The sequence below is a fragment of the Erinaceus europaeus genome, chromosome 2 (assembly GCF_950295315.1).
Source record: "Erinaceus europaeus chromosome 2, mEriEur2.1, whole genome shotgun sequence".
NCBI classification, from domain to species: Eukaryota; Metazoa; Chordata; class Mammalia; order Eulipotyphla; family Erinaceidae; genus Erinaceus; species Erinaceus europaeus.
Genome location: NC_080163.1, coordinates 46,656,211 through 46,675,615, shown reverse-complemented (window position 1 = coordinate 46,675,615; position 19,405 = coordinate 46,656,211). Strand labels below are relative to the sequence as shown.

The 19,405-nt window shown below is 42.6% G+C and overlaps 1 protein-coding gene across 2 annotated transcripts in view; it reads left to right on the top strand.

Annotated features, from left to right (window-relative positions):
* DIAPH1 (diaphanous related formin 1) overlaps positions 1-19,405 on the top strand; it is a 120,110-nt gene that overhangs the window by 92,188 nt on the left and 8,517 nt on the right. For both annotated transcript variants that reach the window (XM_007518981.3, XM_007518983.3), the window contains 9 exons: positions 3,720-3,818; positions 8,298-8,392; positions 8,705-8,806; positions 9,263-9,502; positions 9,640-9,769; positions 10,875-10,999; positions 11,884-12,048; positions 14,189-14,324; positions 16,523-16,609. In XM_007518981.3, the coding sequence (XP_007519043.1) occupies positions 3,720-3,818; positions 8,298-8,392; positions 8,705-8,806; positions 9,263-9,502; positions 9,640-9,769; positions 10,875-10,999; positions 11,884-12,048; positions 14,189-14,324; positions 16,523-16,609 (1,179 nt within the window). The remainder of the gene's footprint in view (positions 1-3,719; positions 3,819-8,297; positions 8,393-8,704; positions 8,807-9,262; positions 9,503-9,639; positions 9,770-10,874; positions 11,000-11,883; positions 12,049-14,188; positions 14,325-16,522; positions 16,610-19,405) is intronic.

Genomic DNA, 19,405 nt, shown 5'->3' with positions numbered 1-19,405 from the left:
ACCTGTGAAGCGACTCCCCTGCAGGTGGGGAGCCGGGGCTTGAACCGGGACCCTTACTCTGGTCCTTGCACACTGCACCGTGTGCCTTTAACCCACTGCGCTACCGCCCGACTCCCTGAAGAAAAAAATTTTAAGTACTATTGTTGGTGTTTGTTTCTCTTTTTTTCTTTTTCCTACCAGAGCACTGCTCACTCTGGCTTATGGTGGGGCTGGGAATTGAACCTGCAACTTTGGAGCCTTAGGCCTGAGAGTCTCTTTGCATAATAAATATACTCCTCTAGTGTTTTGGATCGTTTCCTCTCAATTTACTGATAATAATAGACTAGTAATTCCTGGAGGCACTCACCTGGGCTCAAGTTACTTTGGGAGACCTTGCATACCAAAGCCAATTTTTGACTGGACTAACCCTTGCAACTCTTACTATGATTGAACAACTCATCTAAGCAACAACCATCAGGGAACTTTGATAAAATAGGGTTATTACTTACAAATTTTGTCCCATTTGGGGTCACATAACAGATCATGTATGAACAGATTAAAGAAGGTTCTGCTTTTATTGAAATCTGCTGGTGAAATACCCATCATTTCAAAGGGTGTGACCCATTAGTAACTTCTAGATATATAAATGAGTAAGCCAGAGAGATAACTGATTAGCTAGGTTATGTACTCAGCCACGTGTGTGGCCCAGGTTTGAGTCCTAGCACTGTGGAGGAGCACCACTGCACCAAGGGCAGCTCTGTAGATGCCTCTTCTTTCCTATCTCTTTTCTTCTCTAAAATGTAAAGAATTTTTTTTTTTAAAGTTGACTTAGGAGAAGTAGGGAGTCATACATGAAACCCTGGAACCACAAAAAACAAATGTGTATATAAAATCTTACCGCAGAGAAAGAAGTTATTTTATTTACTTATTTAAAATCGTTATTTATTATTTTTATTGGTGATTTAAAAATTATAACAGGTTTTAATTCCGTATCTTTCTCACCACCAGAGTTGTGTCCCCATTTCCTCCATTGGAAATTGCAGTAATTTTCCTAAGATCATAGATGTGGGTTGACTATTATTTCTATAACTATCTATATTTATATATATTTGCCTTTTTTTTTTTTCTATGAACCTGCCTTCTCTTCCTTTCTAAGTTACACCTACTGCTTCTGAGTGGCCTCTCCCCCCCTTCTTTTCTTTTTTCTCTCTTCTCTCTCCAGATCCTGATGGAATTAGAGTTCAGGGCCCCCTTGGTCGCCTTCCCCTAGCAGTTACCCTTCTGGGAGTATGGACCAAAATTCTTTTTTACCAGAATGCTACTACTCAGCTCTGGTTTATGGTGATGTGGCAGATTGAATGTAGGACTTTGGGCCCTCAGACATAAATGTCTTTTTGCATAGCCATTATGCTATCTACCACCATCCTGGGCCAACAATCTTTATGGTGTGTGATTTATTAATTTTTATATTTTACTGGGAGTAGGTTAATGATTTCTAGCACAGTTGTCTGCACATGGGCACAATCCCCCAGTTCTGCCTCACAGGTGTCTTTAAAATACTCTCACCCCCAACCTAGGGCCCCAGCCCCCTCACCCCCTCTTTCCATTCTTTCCCCAGAACCCCTTTCTTTGTTGCAGTACACCACCCCCAGTCCAGGTTTCACCCTGTGTTCGCCCTTTCTGTGTCTGTCTCCTGAGTTCCACCTACTGTGAGGTCACCCAATGTTCATCCTTTTCTTCCTGACTCATCCCTCCCAATAGTTTTCATTAAGGTTCTGATCATTGAGGCAAAGATTGGGATTTTAGAGATTCTGGTCTAATATCTAGGTCTTTGCTAGTTGGCTTTGGTTTACCAACATTGTTCATATTGCTCATCTGCCCTTCCTTTTCCAGTATATTTGCTTCTTTTGTTGCTGCTGTTTGTGTTCCCAGTTCTTTTATACCAGTGATCCCCTCACTTAAGAGTTGAAGTTCCTTTGCTGCTTTTCATATAAAGACTCCTTTCAGTTATTCTTGCAAAGCAGGATTGGTGATGTTGAATTCCTTCCATTTCTGTATTACTGTGGTTAGGTTTAGACAGGATAGGTTCTTGCTTCCTTGTTTCAGATTATATTCTTGCCTCTGGCTGCCTACAGCCACAGTCTGAGCAGGTTGCACGGTTTCCCGCCAGTTTTCCCCTGCCTTCTTCGGGGCCAAGCCTGTGTGTTCCACTGTGTGATTATCAAAATAGCACAGCCTATCCACTGCTGACTCTTGGATCAAGCTGTCTTAAAAGTTTTTCCCACACCCCATACCACATGCCCAAGCACACCTGTTGTTTAGTGAATTTCATCAAATGTTGCATTTTCAATGTTGTAAAATTCTGGATTTCCCCCCCCCCCCATTGCTTTATCTGGTTGTTTTTAGGTGTGATCTTTTGGTCACTGCTACTCCATTAACATGCTCCCCAGAAGTCCTGAAAAGTTCATATCTTGTAGGAGAGAGAAGAGAGTATAATTATCGCAAAGTTAACAATAGGGTTTTTTTTTATTTTGTTTCATTTTTTCCAACAGGATTATTGCTGGGGTCTGTTCTTGCACAGAATCCACCACTCCCAGTAGCCATTTTTCTCTTCTATCTCTCTCTTTCACTTTATGTGATAAGATAGAGATTTGGGAGGGGAGCCCTGCTTCACTCCTTTTGAAGCTTCCCTTTTGCAGCTGGGGACCTGAACCCAGTTCCTTGGTCATGTGTGCACACACAACTGTGTGCTCTACCACTCAGCTCTGTGGTGATAGAAACAAGTTTCAGATAGGGGGTTAGAAATTATAGGCATTGAAATAAATCATGAAAAAATTATGGGGAACTTATGTCCCAGATAAAAATGTAGAAGATAAACTACTATTTAATTAAAATTTTTTGATTATCTTTATTTATTCATTTATTGGATAGAGACAGCCAGAAATCAAGGGGGAATTGGGTGATAGAGAGGGAGAGAGACAGACACCTGCAGCACTGCCTCACCACTTGCAAAGCTTACCCCCTGCAGGTGGGGACCAGGGGTTCAAATCTGGGTCCTTGAGCACTGTAACATGTGCGCCCAACCAGGTACGCCGTCACCCCGCCCCTAATTAATTTTTTATTATTTTTATTTATTGGATAGAGATAGCCAGAAATTGAGAGGAAGTGGGAGATGGAGAAAGGGAGAGATATGCCTATAGCACTGCTTCACCACTCGCAAAGTTTTAGCCCTGCAGTTGGGGGACTGGTGGCTTAAACCTGAGTGATAAACTACATTTTTAATAGTCACAAAAGGATAATCTAGTGGGAAGTCATAATATAGGGGCTGATAAATTATAGCCCTAAGATTGACCTGTTTTTATGAATAAAATCTTACTTGAACACAACCCTGTTGATTTGTTTTTATATTGTGTATGACTGCTTCTGAGCTATTGAGAGAGACAGATCATTTGGCTGCATATTCTAGAAACTTTACAGAATGTTTGCAGGTAGATACGATATAAGTAGGAAAACATTATTGATAAACATAAAATAAATGATAATGAGATATTTATTATCCTTGGAGTAGGGAGTTTAAAATAAAAAGGTGGTGGCTAAAGAGGCGGTTAGCCTTAAAGGAAACTTAGAAAAGTAATGGGGGAGGGGCAGATTCTGAGTTGGGGTTGGGATAATAATTCAGGAGATAAATGTGCCTGGTCCTTATTAAGTTCTTTGTGTTTTTAAAATCTTTCCTTTGCCAGCCAAGAAGGATCAGGAAGGTGGAGAAGAAAAGAAATCTGTACAAAAGAAAAAAGTAAAAGAGCTAAAGGTGTTGGATTCCAAGACATCCCAGAATCTCTGTGAGTAACTGTGATCTCAACTATTGGAAATGTAAAGGAATTTTGTGAGAGCTTAATTCTGTTGAACCCAAGGCGTGTGTGTGTGTCTTCATATTTATTTATTTGATAGAGTCAGAAATTGAGAGGAGGAAGAGATGGAAAGAAAGAAAGACACTTGCAATACTGCTTCACTGCTTATGAAGTTCCCCCTGCAGGTGGGGACTAGGTGCTTAAACCTGGGTCTTTGTGCAGGGTAGCTCATGCACTCAACTTAGTGCAGTACTGCCCAGCCTCTCCCAGGATCTGTGGATATAAAGCTACCATTTGGTGATTTCCTGTTGTAGACCAATAATTTCTTTCTTTTAAAAAAAATGTATTTATTGGGTAGAGACAGAGAAATAGAGAGAGGTGGGGTGATGGGGAGAAAATGAGAGGGAGGGAAGGAGAGAGAGAGAAAGAGACATTTGTATCGCTACTTTCCTTCTTGAAGCACTCTCCTTGCAGGCAGGTAGGAGAGGTTTGAACCTGGTCCTTGTACATTGTAGTTTGTGTCCTCAACTGGGTGTACCACCACCCAGTGCCTGAATAATTCATTTCTGATATTTTTAATTAATTAATTAATTAATTATTTTTAAAATTTTACTAGAGCACTGCTCAGCTCTGGCTAATGATGGTTCGGGGGATTGAACCTGAAACTTCAGAGCCTTAGGCATGAGAGTCTCTTTGCATAACCATTATGCTATCTACCCACCGCCCTTTCTGTTATTTTTTAAATAATTATCTCTTCAGTATTTCTGATATTTTCTCTAATTTTATCAATAGCCTCGCAATAGTTTAGTATTTAGTTTTATGAGGAAAAAAACTGAGGCAGAGACTTTACAAATTTGCCTAGTAAAAGATAAGTCTGGAAATAGGGACTTTGGATTTTCTTATTTCATATCTCTTATTATTTCTACTACAGTACAGAAAATCTACCACAAATGTTCTACCCACTGTGTATTTTCTTCTTTATCATTTTCTATTATGTATTTCCTTTAAATGTAGTCACTGGTTTGACAGAAATGTAAAATAACATTGTAGTTTAGAGTAATGTAAATCCAGTATATGTACAAGCAGGGTCAGACTCCTGTGCAAAGTTTGTATAGAACTTGGTGATCAAGATGCTTTTTTTTGTTGTTGTTGTTCCTTTCAACAGCTGACCTCTCTATTTTATGCCGTGTAATACAGATTCAAATATGTTTTCCACAGATGACTGAGGGCCTGGTGTATTGTAGCTCTGCTAAGCATATACTAGGCATATATTCGAGACAAAAGGATATATATTCCATAAAACGCACTCATAATCTAGTGACTGTTCTCAAATGAGAAAATTAAAGTTCAGATGTTGTGACTGGGCCCAGTCGCACAAGTAACGATGAGTATATATACCAATAAGTAGTGATACAATGAAAACAGTAATTCTTTACATTATACTTGACTGTTAATCTTAGATCATTGACAACACATACAACTTAATAGTGTCTATTCAGGGTCGGGTAGTGGTGTGCCTGATAGAACATATATCTTACAGTGTTCAAGGATCTGAGTTCAAGTCCTGGTCCCCATCTCCCCCCCCCCCCCACTTCCCTCTCAATTTCTGTCTATCCAATGAACCATTAAAAATACACACACACACATATATACATTTATATGTAAAGTATCTATAAGTTCATAAAAGCCAAGTCCTTTTATACAAAGGCAGCTAAAATAATTTGAAGTTCCTTTCAGGATGGTCTCTAAAAACACCAGTAATTCTTATTTTAGAAAATGACTCAAGATAAGGTAGGGGTAGATAGCATAATGGTTATGCAAAGACATTCTCATGCCTGAGGCTCCAGAGTCCCAGGCTCACTTCCCTGCACCACCATAAACCAGTTCTAAGCAATCTGTCTCTGGTTTAAAAAAAAAAAAAATTCAAGGCTGTGGGAATTATATGATGTTATTTTCACTTGAGTAATTCTGATGGTAACAGTTGAGGAAGAGAACTGAGATTAATTTAGGAGATGCTTTGTAGCAGTGCATCAGTTATGATGTGCCTCATATGCTGGGGGATACAAAGCTGAGTAAGACAGTACCTGTCCCCATGAGTCATGTTTAATGAAGACAGCAAAGGACTTTGGGGCATAAGCACCGTGACGGAGGTAAGATAGGGTGCGTAGGAGAAGAGGCAACAAAAGCAAGCAAAAGAACACATCTAGAGGTCACTCCACAGGAGGCACTGTTTAAACTTTCATGAAAAAACAGCAGTAGGCCAAGTCAGCAGTTTGAAGGTACAGAAACATAGGATGGCATTACACAATTTAGTAACAGCAAATAAAGTATAACTGAGTAAAGGTCTCACATGAGAGAGTGATAGGGAAAAAGCTTTCAAGAAATGAAGGGTAGGGACCAGGTTAAACACACCTGGTTAAGCGCAAACATTACAGTGCACGAAGGCCTAGGTTCAAGCCCTTCGTCCCCTCCTGCAGGAGGAAAGCCTCACGAGTGGTAAAGTAGGGTTGCAGGCGTCTCTCTGTCTCTCTCCCTCTCTCTCTTCCCCTTTCCTCTCAATTTCTGGCTGTCTCTATCTGATAAATAATAATAATAATAATTTTTTTAAAAAAAAAAAGGAAATGAAGGGTAGATAGTAAGGAATTCTATAGACTTAGGCTAAGAAGTGTATATTTTATCTTGAAATTATTTTAATTAGGAAAATTCACATCCTTTGTGAATTTTGGGAGGAATACTTTCCCAAAGGTAAATTGATTGTTAGAGAAGGGTAAGACTGTAGGCAGAGGGGTGACTTAGGTTATTGTTTTAAACTAAGTAAGAGGTGACAGGGCCTGAAGCTCAAGTAGTGAGGATGTGTAGAAGGCAGAATTTATTAAGAATTAGCCAAGAACTGTTAGAGGAAAAAAACAAGAGACATGGAATAGTAGTAATAGAAATGGTGGTAGTAGTGGAGAATGAGTGGAGTGATAGATAGACTATAGGGTCTAGGTAAAAGAAGGCAGAGTTGACTTGCTCTACTTTGGGAAAGGGAAAGGTGAGAGAGAGACATGGTGAGGTTGAAGTGTGAACTTACAGAGATTAGTGTGGAAACTGGAAGATTAGGGAGTGGGATATGGCAGTTTAGGAATCAGCATTTCAAGGCAATGGCAGTTTTGAGCAAGGAGTCATGGGAGTGGGAAATAGAGTGGGGTGAATGTCTTTGATGTATATATAGACGAGAAGATGAAAGACTTGCTGTGTATGCAAAGGCAGGGAATCGGTGTTGACAGAATGTAGTGCTTGGAATAATGTGACTCGTACATGGCATGATTGTGGGGTTAATAAGAGCATTCTGGGAGCTGGGAATATTAAACACTGTATATTAAAAACTGTATGGGGGGAGTCGGTGGTAGTGCAGCAGTTTAAGTGCACATGGCACAAAGTGCAAGGACCGGCATAAGGATCCCAGTTTGAGCCCCCGGCTCCCCACCTGCAGGGGAGTCTCTTCACAGGTGGTGAAGCAGCTCTGCAGGTGTCTTATCTTTCTCTCCCCTTCTGTCTTCCCCTCCTCTCTCCATTTATCTCTTGTCCTATCCAACAACGACGGCATCAACAACAACTATAACAATAAAACAAGGGCAGCAAAAGGGAATAAATAAATTTAAAAAAAAACTATATAGGGAATTAGTAACTAGTGGAGGTTTCTGATAGTGACTTTCAAAGAGTGCTGTGATAGGTATTGTCAGTGGGTAGGGCACTTGTCTTGCCATATGCGCAACTCAGATCAAGCCCCTATACCACATGGGAGATGTACTGGCAGCAGGGGGGGTGGGCAGTTCCAGTGCTCTATCTATAAGAATGATGGGTAAGGGTAAATAGCATAGAGTCTGTCGTCCTTGAGGCTCCAAAGTCCCAGATTCAATCTCCCACACCACCATAAACCAGAGCTAAACAGTGCTCTCGTAAAAAATAAGAGGGCTGGGCGGTAGTGTAGCAGATTAAGCACACATGGCGTGAAGCACAAAGGACTGGCCTAAGGACCCCAGTTCAGCCTCCGGCTCCCCACCCTGCGGGGGGTCACTTCACAGGCCATAAAGCAGGTCTGCAGGTGTCTTTTTCTCCCCCTGTCTTCCCCTCCCCCTCTTTTCTTGATTTCTTTCTTATCCAACAATAACAGCAATGGCAACAGTAACAACAAGGGCAACAAAATGGGAAAAATGGGTGCCAGGAGCAGTGGATTCTTAGTGCAGTCACAGAGCCCCAGCGATAACCCTGGAGGCAAAAAATAAATAAATAAATAATAAAGTAAAATAAGTTAAAAAAATAATAATGAAAATGTGCCTGGAAACAGTGAAGTCATTTATGCATGAGGCCTCTGGCCTCACAGAAACAAAAAGAGCAGTCTGAGAAAAATTGTCCAGCATAGGTATATAGGATTGTCTGGAAGTGAAAGAGGCTGATAACAGGTCTTTATATCTTATTTTCTGACAGCAATCTTCCTGGGTTCCTTCCGCATGCCCTACCAAGAGATTAAGAATGTTGTCCTGGAAGTGAATGAGGCTGTCCTGACTGAATCTATGGTCCAGGTAGGGAGCAGGCTCACTCTGGAGCCGGCTCTGCACTGTACACTAGCTTCATCCCAGCTCTTCCTTAGCTTGTGGGCTGACAGAAGGCTAGATTTCTGGTGGAACAAGCTATTTGTTATGTTTCTCACTTCTGCTCTCACCAGCTGCCTCTCCCTCTCCCTCTTTCTGCACCAGTCATCCCTCCTCCCCTGCTCCTGTTTCCTTCTTAGAGGTCCTTGGGCAGCTTGAGGGGCCAACAGGAGAGCAAAGGAGATATTTGGCTCAAGTTTCACTTTATTTCCTTAAATTGAGATGGTCCCTTCTGTCTTTCAGAATCTCATTAAACAGATGCCAGAGCCAGAGCAGTTAAAAATGCTTTCAGAACTGAAGGATGAGTATGATGACCTGGCTGAGTCGGAGCAGTTCGGTGTAGTGGTAAGTCCTGTACAATAGGCTCTTCTTCTCTGACCCTCTTTTTTTTTTTTCTTAATATTTTATTTATTATTGCGTAGAGACAGAGAGAAATGGAGAAGGGAGGGAGAAATAGAGTGAGAGAGAGACAGTGAGACACCTGCAGCCCTGCTTTACCACTTGTGAAGCTTTTCTCCTGCAGGTGGGGACCAGGGGCTTGAACCTGGGTCCTTGAGCACTGTAATGTGTGTGCTTAACCAAGTGCGCCACCGCCTGGCCCTTTCTCTGACCCTCTTAACTCATTCTTCTCTCAGAACTGCTGGGGCACTACCTCCTGGATTCTTCATCTGTTTCGAACCTTTATCTTTTTTTTTTCCCTACTCTGAAACTCGTCCTACTATATAAAGATCAAGCATGAGTCTTTTTCCAACTTGTCCCTCTCCCTGCTGGATGCTGTAGGATGCTTGTCTCCCCCACTAGATGGGCACTGTGCCTCAGCTGCGGCCTCGCCTCAGCGCCATCCTCTTCAAGCTCCAGTTCAGTGAGCAGGTGGAGAATATCAAGCCAGAGATAGTTTCTGTGACTGCTGCATGTGAGGAGCTGCGGAAGAGCGAGAGCTTCTCTAGCCTCCTAGAAATTACCTTGCTGGTCGGCAACTATATGAATGCTGGCTCCAGAAATGCTGGTGCTTTTGGCTTCAACATCAGCTTCCTCTGTAAGGTAAGTGAGGCTGGGAGCAGGATGATAGAGGGAAGGGGAAGTTGCTGGCTTCTAGGAGCCCTAGGTGACTAGCTGCTCCTGACCTCGATGATCTTGGGTATACATAGTAGACTAACAGTTTCTCCTTTGCCTCCAAGCTTCGAGACACCAAGTCCACAGATCAGAAAATGACATTGTTGCACTTCTTGGCCGAGTTATGTGAATCTGACTATCCTGATGTCCTCAAGTTTCCAGATGAACTTGCCCACGTGGAAAAAGCCAGCCGAGGTGGGACAGGTTGGGGGAAAGCTGGCCTGTGGTCCTAACCCCCAAAATCTCTGCATAGGGAAGCAAATAAGATACAGTCTTGATTTTAGATAATTTTCACTTCACAGTATTTCCAGTGGAATTGGGAGAGGTGTAGGCATGGTGTCTAAGCCATGAGGGAATAGGGGGTCTCAGGGCTGGGTAGTGGTGCACCCAGTAGAGGGCACATATTACTATGAGCAAGGACCCTGACTCAAGCCCCTAGTCCCCACTTATGGGAGGAAGCTTCACAAAGAATGAAGCAGTGCTATCAGTGTCTCTCTCTCATTCTTCTCTACCTCTGCCTCCCCTCTCAATTTTTCTGTCTCTATAAAATAATAATAAAATCAAATTAAAAACTTAAAAAAAAGGGGATCTCATATAAAAAAAAAGTGGGATGCATTCTTCCTGTTCTAGGGAACCCCCCCCAAAAAAAAAAAAACTGGGAAAAAAAACAGGTGTTTCTGGCCTAGGTCAGCAATTTTTCTCATTCATAAAGAGTAGACTGAATTAAAAAACAAAAACTCATGCCTTGCTATTCTGGAACTAAGCAAAGAAAAAGCAGCATTTGGTGAGAGGAGGGGCTTGCAGAGTAGATTACACACTCCATATGGGGAGCACGATGCATGGAGAAGATCACAGTGCTGTGGTCTCCCCTCTGTCTTTCTAACTGAACTATATAGAGAAAGGTAGCATTCAGTAGAAATGGGAACACATTTTGCCCTACCTCTACATTTTTGTGTTTGTTGCCTTCCTTCTGAACCCTATTCTCTAAAATAAATGCAGCAAACATCCCATAGAATCTCATGGATTCTTTTTAAATTAAAATGAAATTTCTATTTTTCTTCTTATTGCATCTTCTTTTCCCTTGGTAGTACTTCTGTACAGCTTTTGGAGACTGGAGGTTCAATCATCAAGTAATTTAGAGTTTCATTAGAGATATATGTCAAACTGCTATAGAATACGTAAAAGACCGAAAGTAAGGAAATACTAGGTGCATGTGTGAAACTGTATTCTGAAGGGCAGAACTGTCTTGAGACTGTCTTTGTAGTAAACTCTTGCTGTTTGTTTTTTGTGTTTCCTTTAGTTTCTGCTGAAAACTTGCAAAAGAATCTAGATCAAATGAAGAAGCAGATTTGTGACGTGGAACGTGATGTTCAGAAGTTCCCAGCTGCCACAGATGAGAAAGACAAGTTTGTTGAAAAAATGACTATATCCTTTCTTGAGAGTAACCCCTGGGAAGATAACAAAGACTTTCCATGACCAGGGCAAGAGGAATTAATCTGGCAATATGCAGCTTTCCCCTATTTAAAAATATATACATTTTTTCATTGACTACAAATTCTTGAAAGTATTTTCATTGCTATGGCAGGGGCCATAAATTATGTAGGTAAACTTAATGCCCCCTTGACCCCATCTTGCCCTTGCGCCACCCCCTGCCCCGTGCTCTTGGAGCATGTGTGCACACACATAACATGAACTCTCTGCACCCACCTTCCCAGAGGTAACCACTGCCACCGAATTTTTACCCCATGAATTGCCTGAAACATGAATTGTATTATAGTTCTCTCATGCAGGGTATGCTTTTGCACTGTTTTCGCAGCAGCACATTTAGAATGCACCTTTTCACATTGTCACCCCTGTCCTGTAGGCGTGCCATAGCTTGGGATCTACCATTCCCCTATTTTGACTATTGAGATTGTTCTGGCTTTTGCTGTTACTAGCAGTGCTGAGTTAATTATTCTTGTGCACACACCACTGTGTGGCTTAGACTGTTCCTCTGGAGAAGTGGGTCTCTTCTTCTTTTTTTTTTTAATATTTATTTTATTCCCTTTTGTTGCCTTTGCTGTTTTTTTTTTTATTGTTGTAGTTATTATTGTTGTTGTTGTTGGATAGGACAGAGAGAAATGGAGAGAGGAGGGGAAGACAGAGAGGGGGAGAGAAAGACAGACACCTGCAGACCTGCTTCACCACTTGTGAAGTGACTCCCCTGCAGGTGGGGAGCCAGGGCTTGAACCGGGATCCTTATGCCGGTCCTTTAGCTTTGCGCCAAGTGGGTCTCTTCTTGGTCTTGCTCCTTTACTCCTTGGCCGCACAGCTTTGTGAAGGACGCACAGGAACAGTATAACAAGCTGCGGATGATGCACTCCAACATGGAGGCCCTCTATAAGGAGCTGGGCGAGTACTTCCTCTTTGACCCTAAGAAGTTGTCTGTAGAAGAATTCTTCATGGACCTGCACAACTTTAAGAACATGTTTGTGGTGAGAAAAGGATACTTTGGGGGTGAGGGTAGATAACATAATGGTTATGCAAAGAGACTCATGACCGAGGCTCTAAAGTCCCCCACACTACCATAAGCCAGAGCTGAGCAGTGCTCTGGTGGAGAAAGGAAAGAAAGAAGGAAAGAAATAAAGAGAGAGAGAAAAAGGAAGGGAGGGAGAAAGAGAGAGATACCTTGTGACTAAATTTTTTCTTTTTCCTTTTTTTTTTTTTCCTTGCAAGCAGAAAAATACATTAAAAGGGAAGAGCAGCTAGACAGACAGATACACATTTATTAATATAAAGAAGGAAGGTACTGGGTAATGGCACACCCAGTTGAGTACACACTTTACTATATGCAAGGGCTCAGGTGTGTGTGTGTGTGTGTGTGTGTGTGTGTGTGTGTGTGTGTAGCTTCACTAGTGGTGAAGCAGTGTTGTAGGTATGTGTCTTTCTCCCTCTTCCCTTCTTAATTTATCTCTGTCCAAATATTTAAGAAAGTGGTCTTGGAGGTGGTGTGTTGAAATATTGAACTCCTAAGCATGAGGTCCTGAGTTTGATTTCCAGCAGCATATGTACCAGAATGATGTCTGGTTCTCCTCTCCTATTTCTCTCATTAGGAAATAAGATAATTTTTTTTAAAGGGGGGGGTTGGGCGGTAGCACAGTGGGTTAAGTGCACGTGGTGCAAAGCACAAGGACCATTGAAAGGATCCTGGTTCAAGCCCCCAGCTCCCATCTGCAGGGGAGTCACTTCACAAGTGGTGAAGCAGGTCTGCAGGTGTCTATCTTTCTCTCCCTCTCTGTCTTCCCCCCTCTCTCCATTTCTCTCTGTCCTGTCCAACAATGACGACATCAGTAACTACAATAATTTAAAAAGAACATCAATAACAACAATAATAATAACTATAACAATAAAACAGCCAGGGCAATAAAAGGAAATAAATAAATATTTTTAAAAATTTAAAAAAAGGGGAGTCGGGCAGTAGTGCAGCGGGTTAAGCGCAAGTGGTGCAAAGTGCAAGGACCAGCCTAAGGATCCCAGTTCAAGCCCCCGGCTTCCCATCTGCAGGGGAGTTGCTTCACAGGTGGTGAAGTAGGTCTGTAGATGTCTATCTTTCTATCCACCTCTCTGTCTTCCCCTCCTCTCTCCATTTCTCTCTGTCCTATTCAACAATGATGACATCAATAACAGCAATAATAATAGCTACAACAGTAATAAAAAGGCAACAATGGCAACAAAAGGGCAAATAAATAAAATAAAATTTTTTAAAGGGAGATTATAGTAGTATACCCAGTTGACCACTCACATTACCATGCACAAGGTCCTGGGTTCAAGCCCCCAGTCCCTACCTATGGGCTTCATGAGCAGTGAAGCAGTGCTGCAGGTTTCTCTCTTTGTCTCCATCTATCTCCTTCTTCTCTCAGTGTCTCTGTCAAAGAAGAGCAAAAAGTACAAAATGGTTGCCAGGAGCATGAATTCATTGTGCAGACATTGAGTCCCAGCAGTAACCCAGAGAGAGAGAGAGAAAGGAAGAAAGAAAGAAAGAAAGAAGAGCAAAGAAAGAAAGGAAGAAAGAAAAGCAAGCAAGAAAGGAAGGAAGGGTGGTCCAGGAGGTGGTACAATGGATAAAGCATAGGACTCTCAAGCAGGAAGTCCTGAGTTCAGTCCCTGGCAGCACATGTACCAGAATGATGTCTGGTTCTTTCTCTCTCTACCTGTCTTTCTCATAAATAAATAAATTCTTTTTAAAAAGGAAAGAAAAGAAAGGCAGGCAGGCACAGAAATAGAGTTAGGTGAACTCCAGTAGGAGAAACATCTCCATCGAGAGAAAGAGCAGGAAATATGGGCAGGCCTGCTCCTAGGGGAGGAGCCGCCTCTCTGTTGCTGTCAAGCTGCTTTATCAGAAAGTGATGAAAGAGGCGCTTCTTTTGGTGCTTTGTAGTACAGGGGCTTGAACCTAGGGCCACTTGAATTATGAGGCATGTGCCTTATCCTGTGAATGAACTCTTTGACCCTGACAGAATCTTTTGTAGACAGTTCTCACCTTTCACTAAGGTTCATGTTGGTTGATGATAAGTGCTTATGTGTGAGTGAATGTGCCCACACATTCATTAGCTCCCCCCCCCCCCCGCCCCTCAGCAAGCAGTCAAGGAGAATCAGAAGAGGCGGGAGACGGAAGAAAAGATGCGCAGAGCAAAACTCGCCAAGGAGAAGGCAGAGAAGGAACGGCTAGAGAAGCAGCAGAAGAGAGAGCAGCTCATAGACATGAATGCAGGTAAGAAGTGAAAGAGAAGGGCTAATGGGCTAAAATAGAAACATTGGGAAGCTTTCTCTGTCTGGAGTCCAGAGAGAATAGCTCATGTCTGAGCTCAACTCCTGGCAAATGATTATTGGCAGTCTTTTGCCTCAAGAGCCTGATGCTGGACTTTACGCCTAACTCAGTTAGTTACGTGGCCTTTCCAGTTCTCCATGCTTACGTCTTTTTCTCTCCTTTGCTGGTTCTTGCATTATGTCTCATCTCCCCTGTGATGTTAGTATTGCTGTGACACATACTCTTTCCTTCTGTCTGTCCAAAAGTTCCTCTGGATTATTCATACCCTCTACAAAATCTTTCATTCTTCTCCCCAAAATATTTTCCTGGCCTTATGTCTTTAATGATAGCTGCCCTCCCATTCAACTTACTTCACTAAGGACTGTGTCCCTAGTTCCTCAACTCAGTCACACAGTTAAATGCCTATCAGATTGTAAAAGGATTGAACTTCTGGAAATGGGGCCAGGAGGATGGCCACTCTCTCCTTTCTTTAGCAGAATATTTCACCACCAGAAGCATGTCTTTGTTGAAACATATGGCCTCAATTACTGGCCCTGTTTCCTGTCTCTCCTGCTTTCCTGCTGGATTCCCTGCCCCCCCCCCCCCCCCCGTATGTGGGCAGCGGAAATACAGCATACGCTGCTCACACCACTGAGCTGATGCCATCCTTCTTGAGTTTGCAGGGCTATGAGCCATCTTAAAAAGGCCTCTCAAGATTGTCCTGAATGGCAAGAATTGGAATGCTTTGTTGAGTACAGGAGGCAAGGACTGTTCTAACATCTCTTGCTCCCAGGAGCTTTTCTTTGGCAATCTCTGTTGAGGTAAAATTAGGGACCTGCAGTCAGGAGCAGCCTACATTTCTATTTTTTCTTTATACTTGTCTAGGAAACAAATCCTTTGCCCTTGCCCCAATTGTATATATGCCACAAACTTTGTTCGAATAATGTTATTAAAGCCCACACTAAGTATCTGTCATGTTCCCACATTTTCCCCAGGGCTCTAGGCTTTGTTTCCAGATATTGCCTTGGATGTAATAGGGACATGTGTGAAAAGGGCTTTACCTAGTCACCAGGTGACCCAGGAGACCTGCTGCTGTTGAACTCTCCTGGGCAAACAAATGAGGTTGGAATATAGGTCAGCTGTACTACTGATGTACAGCCAGCAGGTGGCGCTGGGAGCAGTGAGCCCAGCCTTGTAGCTGGCAGCCCTGAGGCCTCCTTGGGATTTCACAGTTTCAGATTTCACCACCCCAGTTGTTGCCATGGAAACAGAGCCTGGCTAGAGCAAAGATTCCATATTAACTCTTGATATTCCAGCTGGAATGTGCCACTTACATGCAAAGCTGCCTTTAGAAAGATACAGCCACTGGAGGCAGTATATAAATAAAATACACTCTATGTCAGTGTTCTCACATCTTACCTCAGCCCTATTCTGAAATTTGAACCAAACTTTCCTGGAGATGTTTAGGTAAATTGGAATAAAACAGTTTAGGATAAAGAGAGAATGATAACAGTTAATTTATTTCAAAATTTCAATCTCCATACTTTTCCTTGAAAATTGAAGGTGAACAATTCTATGTGCTAATTTTGGTTGGGGTAAGGGGCTGGGAGAGAGCACTGCAGGGGGGAAAGTATCCTGCAGTTTGCATGAATATTAAGCAATGAGCCCTTTTGTTTTGGGGACCAAGCAGTGGCACACCTGGTTGAGAGCACCTGTTACCATGCACAAGGGTCTGAGTACGAGCTCTCCACCCCTCCCCCACTCCTCACTACAGGTTGAAGCAAGTCTATAGGTGTCTGTCTTTCTCTCTCCCTATCTATCTACCCATCCCCTCTCAATATCTCTCTGTCCTATCAAAATAGAAGGAAAAAAAGGGGGTGGGGAACGGCTGCTGGGAATGGTGGATATGTAGTGCTGGCACCAAGCTCTACCGATAACCCTGGTGGCAATAAAAATAATAAAGTAAAATAAAAGCCTTCTGTTTTAGCCATTTTTAAATAGACATAAATAAATGGGTTGTAAGGCTTGAGATTGAGCCCTCTGACTCCCACCCACCATGGACACAGAGAAGTTACACGGTAGCTGTACATTCTATAGAAGTTTCAGCACAGGGATGCTGTTTGGGTTAAAGGAGCTTACATATCCATCTTTGTTCTTGACAGAGGGCGATGAGACAGGTGTGATGGACAGTCTTCTAGAAGCCCTGCAATCAGGTGCAGCATTCCGACGGAAGAGAGGACCTCGACAGGGTGAGTAAGCAAATGGAACCTATCCTACGTGAAGCTTCTCTGCTCCTGGTCCTTGGGTTTAAGACTAGGGAATGAACATCTAAGGATTAAGAGACTTCCAGTGTGGTCCCAGCGTTAGATAATACAATGATTCTATAGTTTCCTACCTCCCGTAGTAGCAAGTTCTAACTTGGAAAACCAGGGCTTGTGGGATTGTCAACAGTTCTCCTAAATCTAATTACTGTTATATTTCTTCCATTTTTGAAGCAGAAATTGGGAACAGCCAAACCATGTGGTACGCCACAGGTTTGGGTGGGCATTTAAGTATGTAACAGAATATGACTTAAATATGACATTGTTAGATATAGGAAATACAGAGGGAAAGTTCAGGAGTTTTTTGTTTGTTTGTTTTACCTCCAGGGTTATTGCTGGGGCTCAGTGCCTGTACCACAAATCCACTGCTCCTGGAGGCTATTCCCCCCCTCTTTTTTGTTTGTTTATTGTTGTTACTTTTTTAAAATATTTTTGTTTGTTTATTTATGAGAAAGACAGGAGGAGAGAGAAAGAACCAGACATCACTCTGGCACATGTGCTGCTGGGGATCAATCTTCGGACCTCATGCTTGAGTGTCCAAAGCTTTATCACTGCACCACCTCCTGGACCACTATTGTTGTTGTTGTTATTATTGTTGCTATTGCTGTCATTATTATTGGATAGGACAGAGAGAAATCAAGAGAGATGGGGAAGACAGAGGGGGAGAGAAAGAGAGACACCTGCAGACCTGCTTCACTGCTTGTGAAGCTACCTCCCTGCAGGTGGGGAGCTGGGGGCTCGAACGGGGATCCTTCCGCGGGTCCTTGTGCTTTGCGCCATGTGCACTTAATCCACTGTGCTACCACCTGCCCCCGGAGTGAGTTCTTTCTTTTAACTTCACAAGTAGAAGTAGAGAACCACAGAGCATATAAAATCTTACAGAGAAAAGATCAGGCATCACTAGGGATGCTAGAGTATAGAAGAACATCACAGGAAGAGAGTGCTAGTTCTCAGAGCTACCTTTTCCACGGGTATACTTGGTTCCACTGCCTTTCCCTTCCCTCACTTACTCCTCAGAGGCCTCCTCTCCTGGCCTTTAAAGATTTAGATGGATTACATTAAGCCAGAGCCTTTAAGCAGAATTATGAGGATAGGTCAGGTAATCTAGGCATTATTATGGGGGAGGATCATTAGATAAGTTTCCTTTGAGGGACACACATAGTGACCGAAAGATTAATTCAAAAGTAGGTAGCCAAGGCTGCCTCTCATGTGGGATAACCCTCATCATTGTATCTGTTTGATGAAAATTTTTATACTTAGGAGTGATGGCTTCTTTCCTGGGTTCAAGGGCGGGAAAAGAAAAGGCATCATGAGGATTTCTACCTCTGAGGGACTTAAAGCTATGTTCCCTATCCTATGACTGGTGCGTTCTTCTTCGATATGAACTTCTTTTAAGATTATTGTAAAGAGAGGTTATGAGGCTTAATTCAGCAGTGCCTAGCTATTAACAGTGTTTAGTAGTGTCTATAGGCCTTATTATAGCATCTTGTACATCTTAGAATTGAGACCTTAGGATCAAGAGTATAGTACATGCTGGCCTCATATATTCAGTGTCCTGGCCCCAATGTAGATCACTTTGACTTTCATCTGTAACGGCCAGCTCCCTATTTCTAGCTGTATTCTAAATCTTCAGAGGGAAAGTCCCTTCTAAGGACTCTTCTTCAAAACCTTCCCTAAATAGAAGAGCCCCTAGTTAGAACTCTTACCCCTCTAAAGGAGAGGAGAGGAGAGATATGAGTATGATGGGTTTTGAAATTCCCAAGTTGAATGTTTATTTTGTTTTGTAACAGAGCACTCCTCAGTTCTGGCTTATGGTCATGCCAGGGTTTCATAGGATGTTCAGTTTGAATGTGTTTGGATAGAGAGCTCAGCTTAGAATCTCTTGTGTTTATTCTCTAGAAAGTAAACATCACTGTTTCCTACTAACTATATAAGGTGATGCTACTTTGAGATTAACAATTTTTTTGCCAAACAAAAGTACATTGCATTTCACTGTTTTCCTTTATTGTTACAGCTGAGTATCTACCTGTGTTAGACTTTTGGCGGGGAATTCCCTTTGAAGCATCTTCCTGTGGGACTATACTACAATCCCAGATGTTTCCTGTACACAGTCAGATATGAATGGCTGCCTTTGCTGGGGAAGCCCCATTCTTTACTTCTTCCCTAATGAGAAGCCAAGACTCCTGGATAAAGAAAGCAGGCATTCTGGTGGGTCCTAGCCTTTCAGCTGGAGACCTGAATTAGTCAAAGTACTGTTTCCTAGTGCAAGAAGGATTAGGAGACTCATACTAGGAGATATTGAGGTTAGAAGAAGGTGAAAATTAGAGTATAATTTCACCCCATTCCCACCACCAGAGCTTATCCCCATCCCCTCCATTGGAAAAATGCATTCGCTCTCCCAAAGTCACAGGTGTGGGTTGACTATTATTTCTGCAACTATATATTTGTTGGGTCCCCCCCCACCCCCCCACCCCCGTGGTCCCGCTTCCTCTTCCTTTCTAAGTCACATCTAGGTCCTGATTGAATTAAAGTTCAGAGCTCTCTGGGAGTATAGACACACATGGTGCAAAGCACCAGGACAGGTGTAAGGATCCTACTTCGAGCCCCCGGCTCCCCACCTGCAAGGGAGTTGCTTCACAAGTGGTGAAGCAGGTCTGCAGGTGTCTATCTTTCTCTCCCCTTCTCTGTCTTCCCCTCCTCTCTCCATTTCTCTGTCCTATCTAA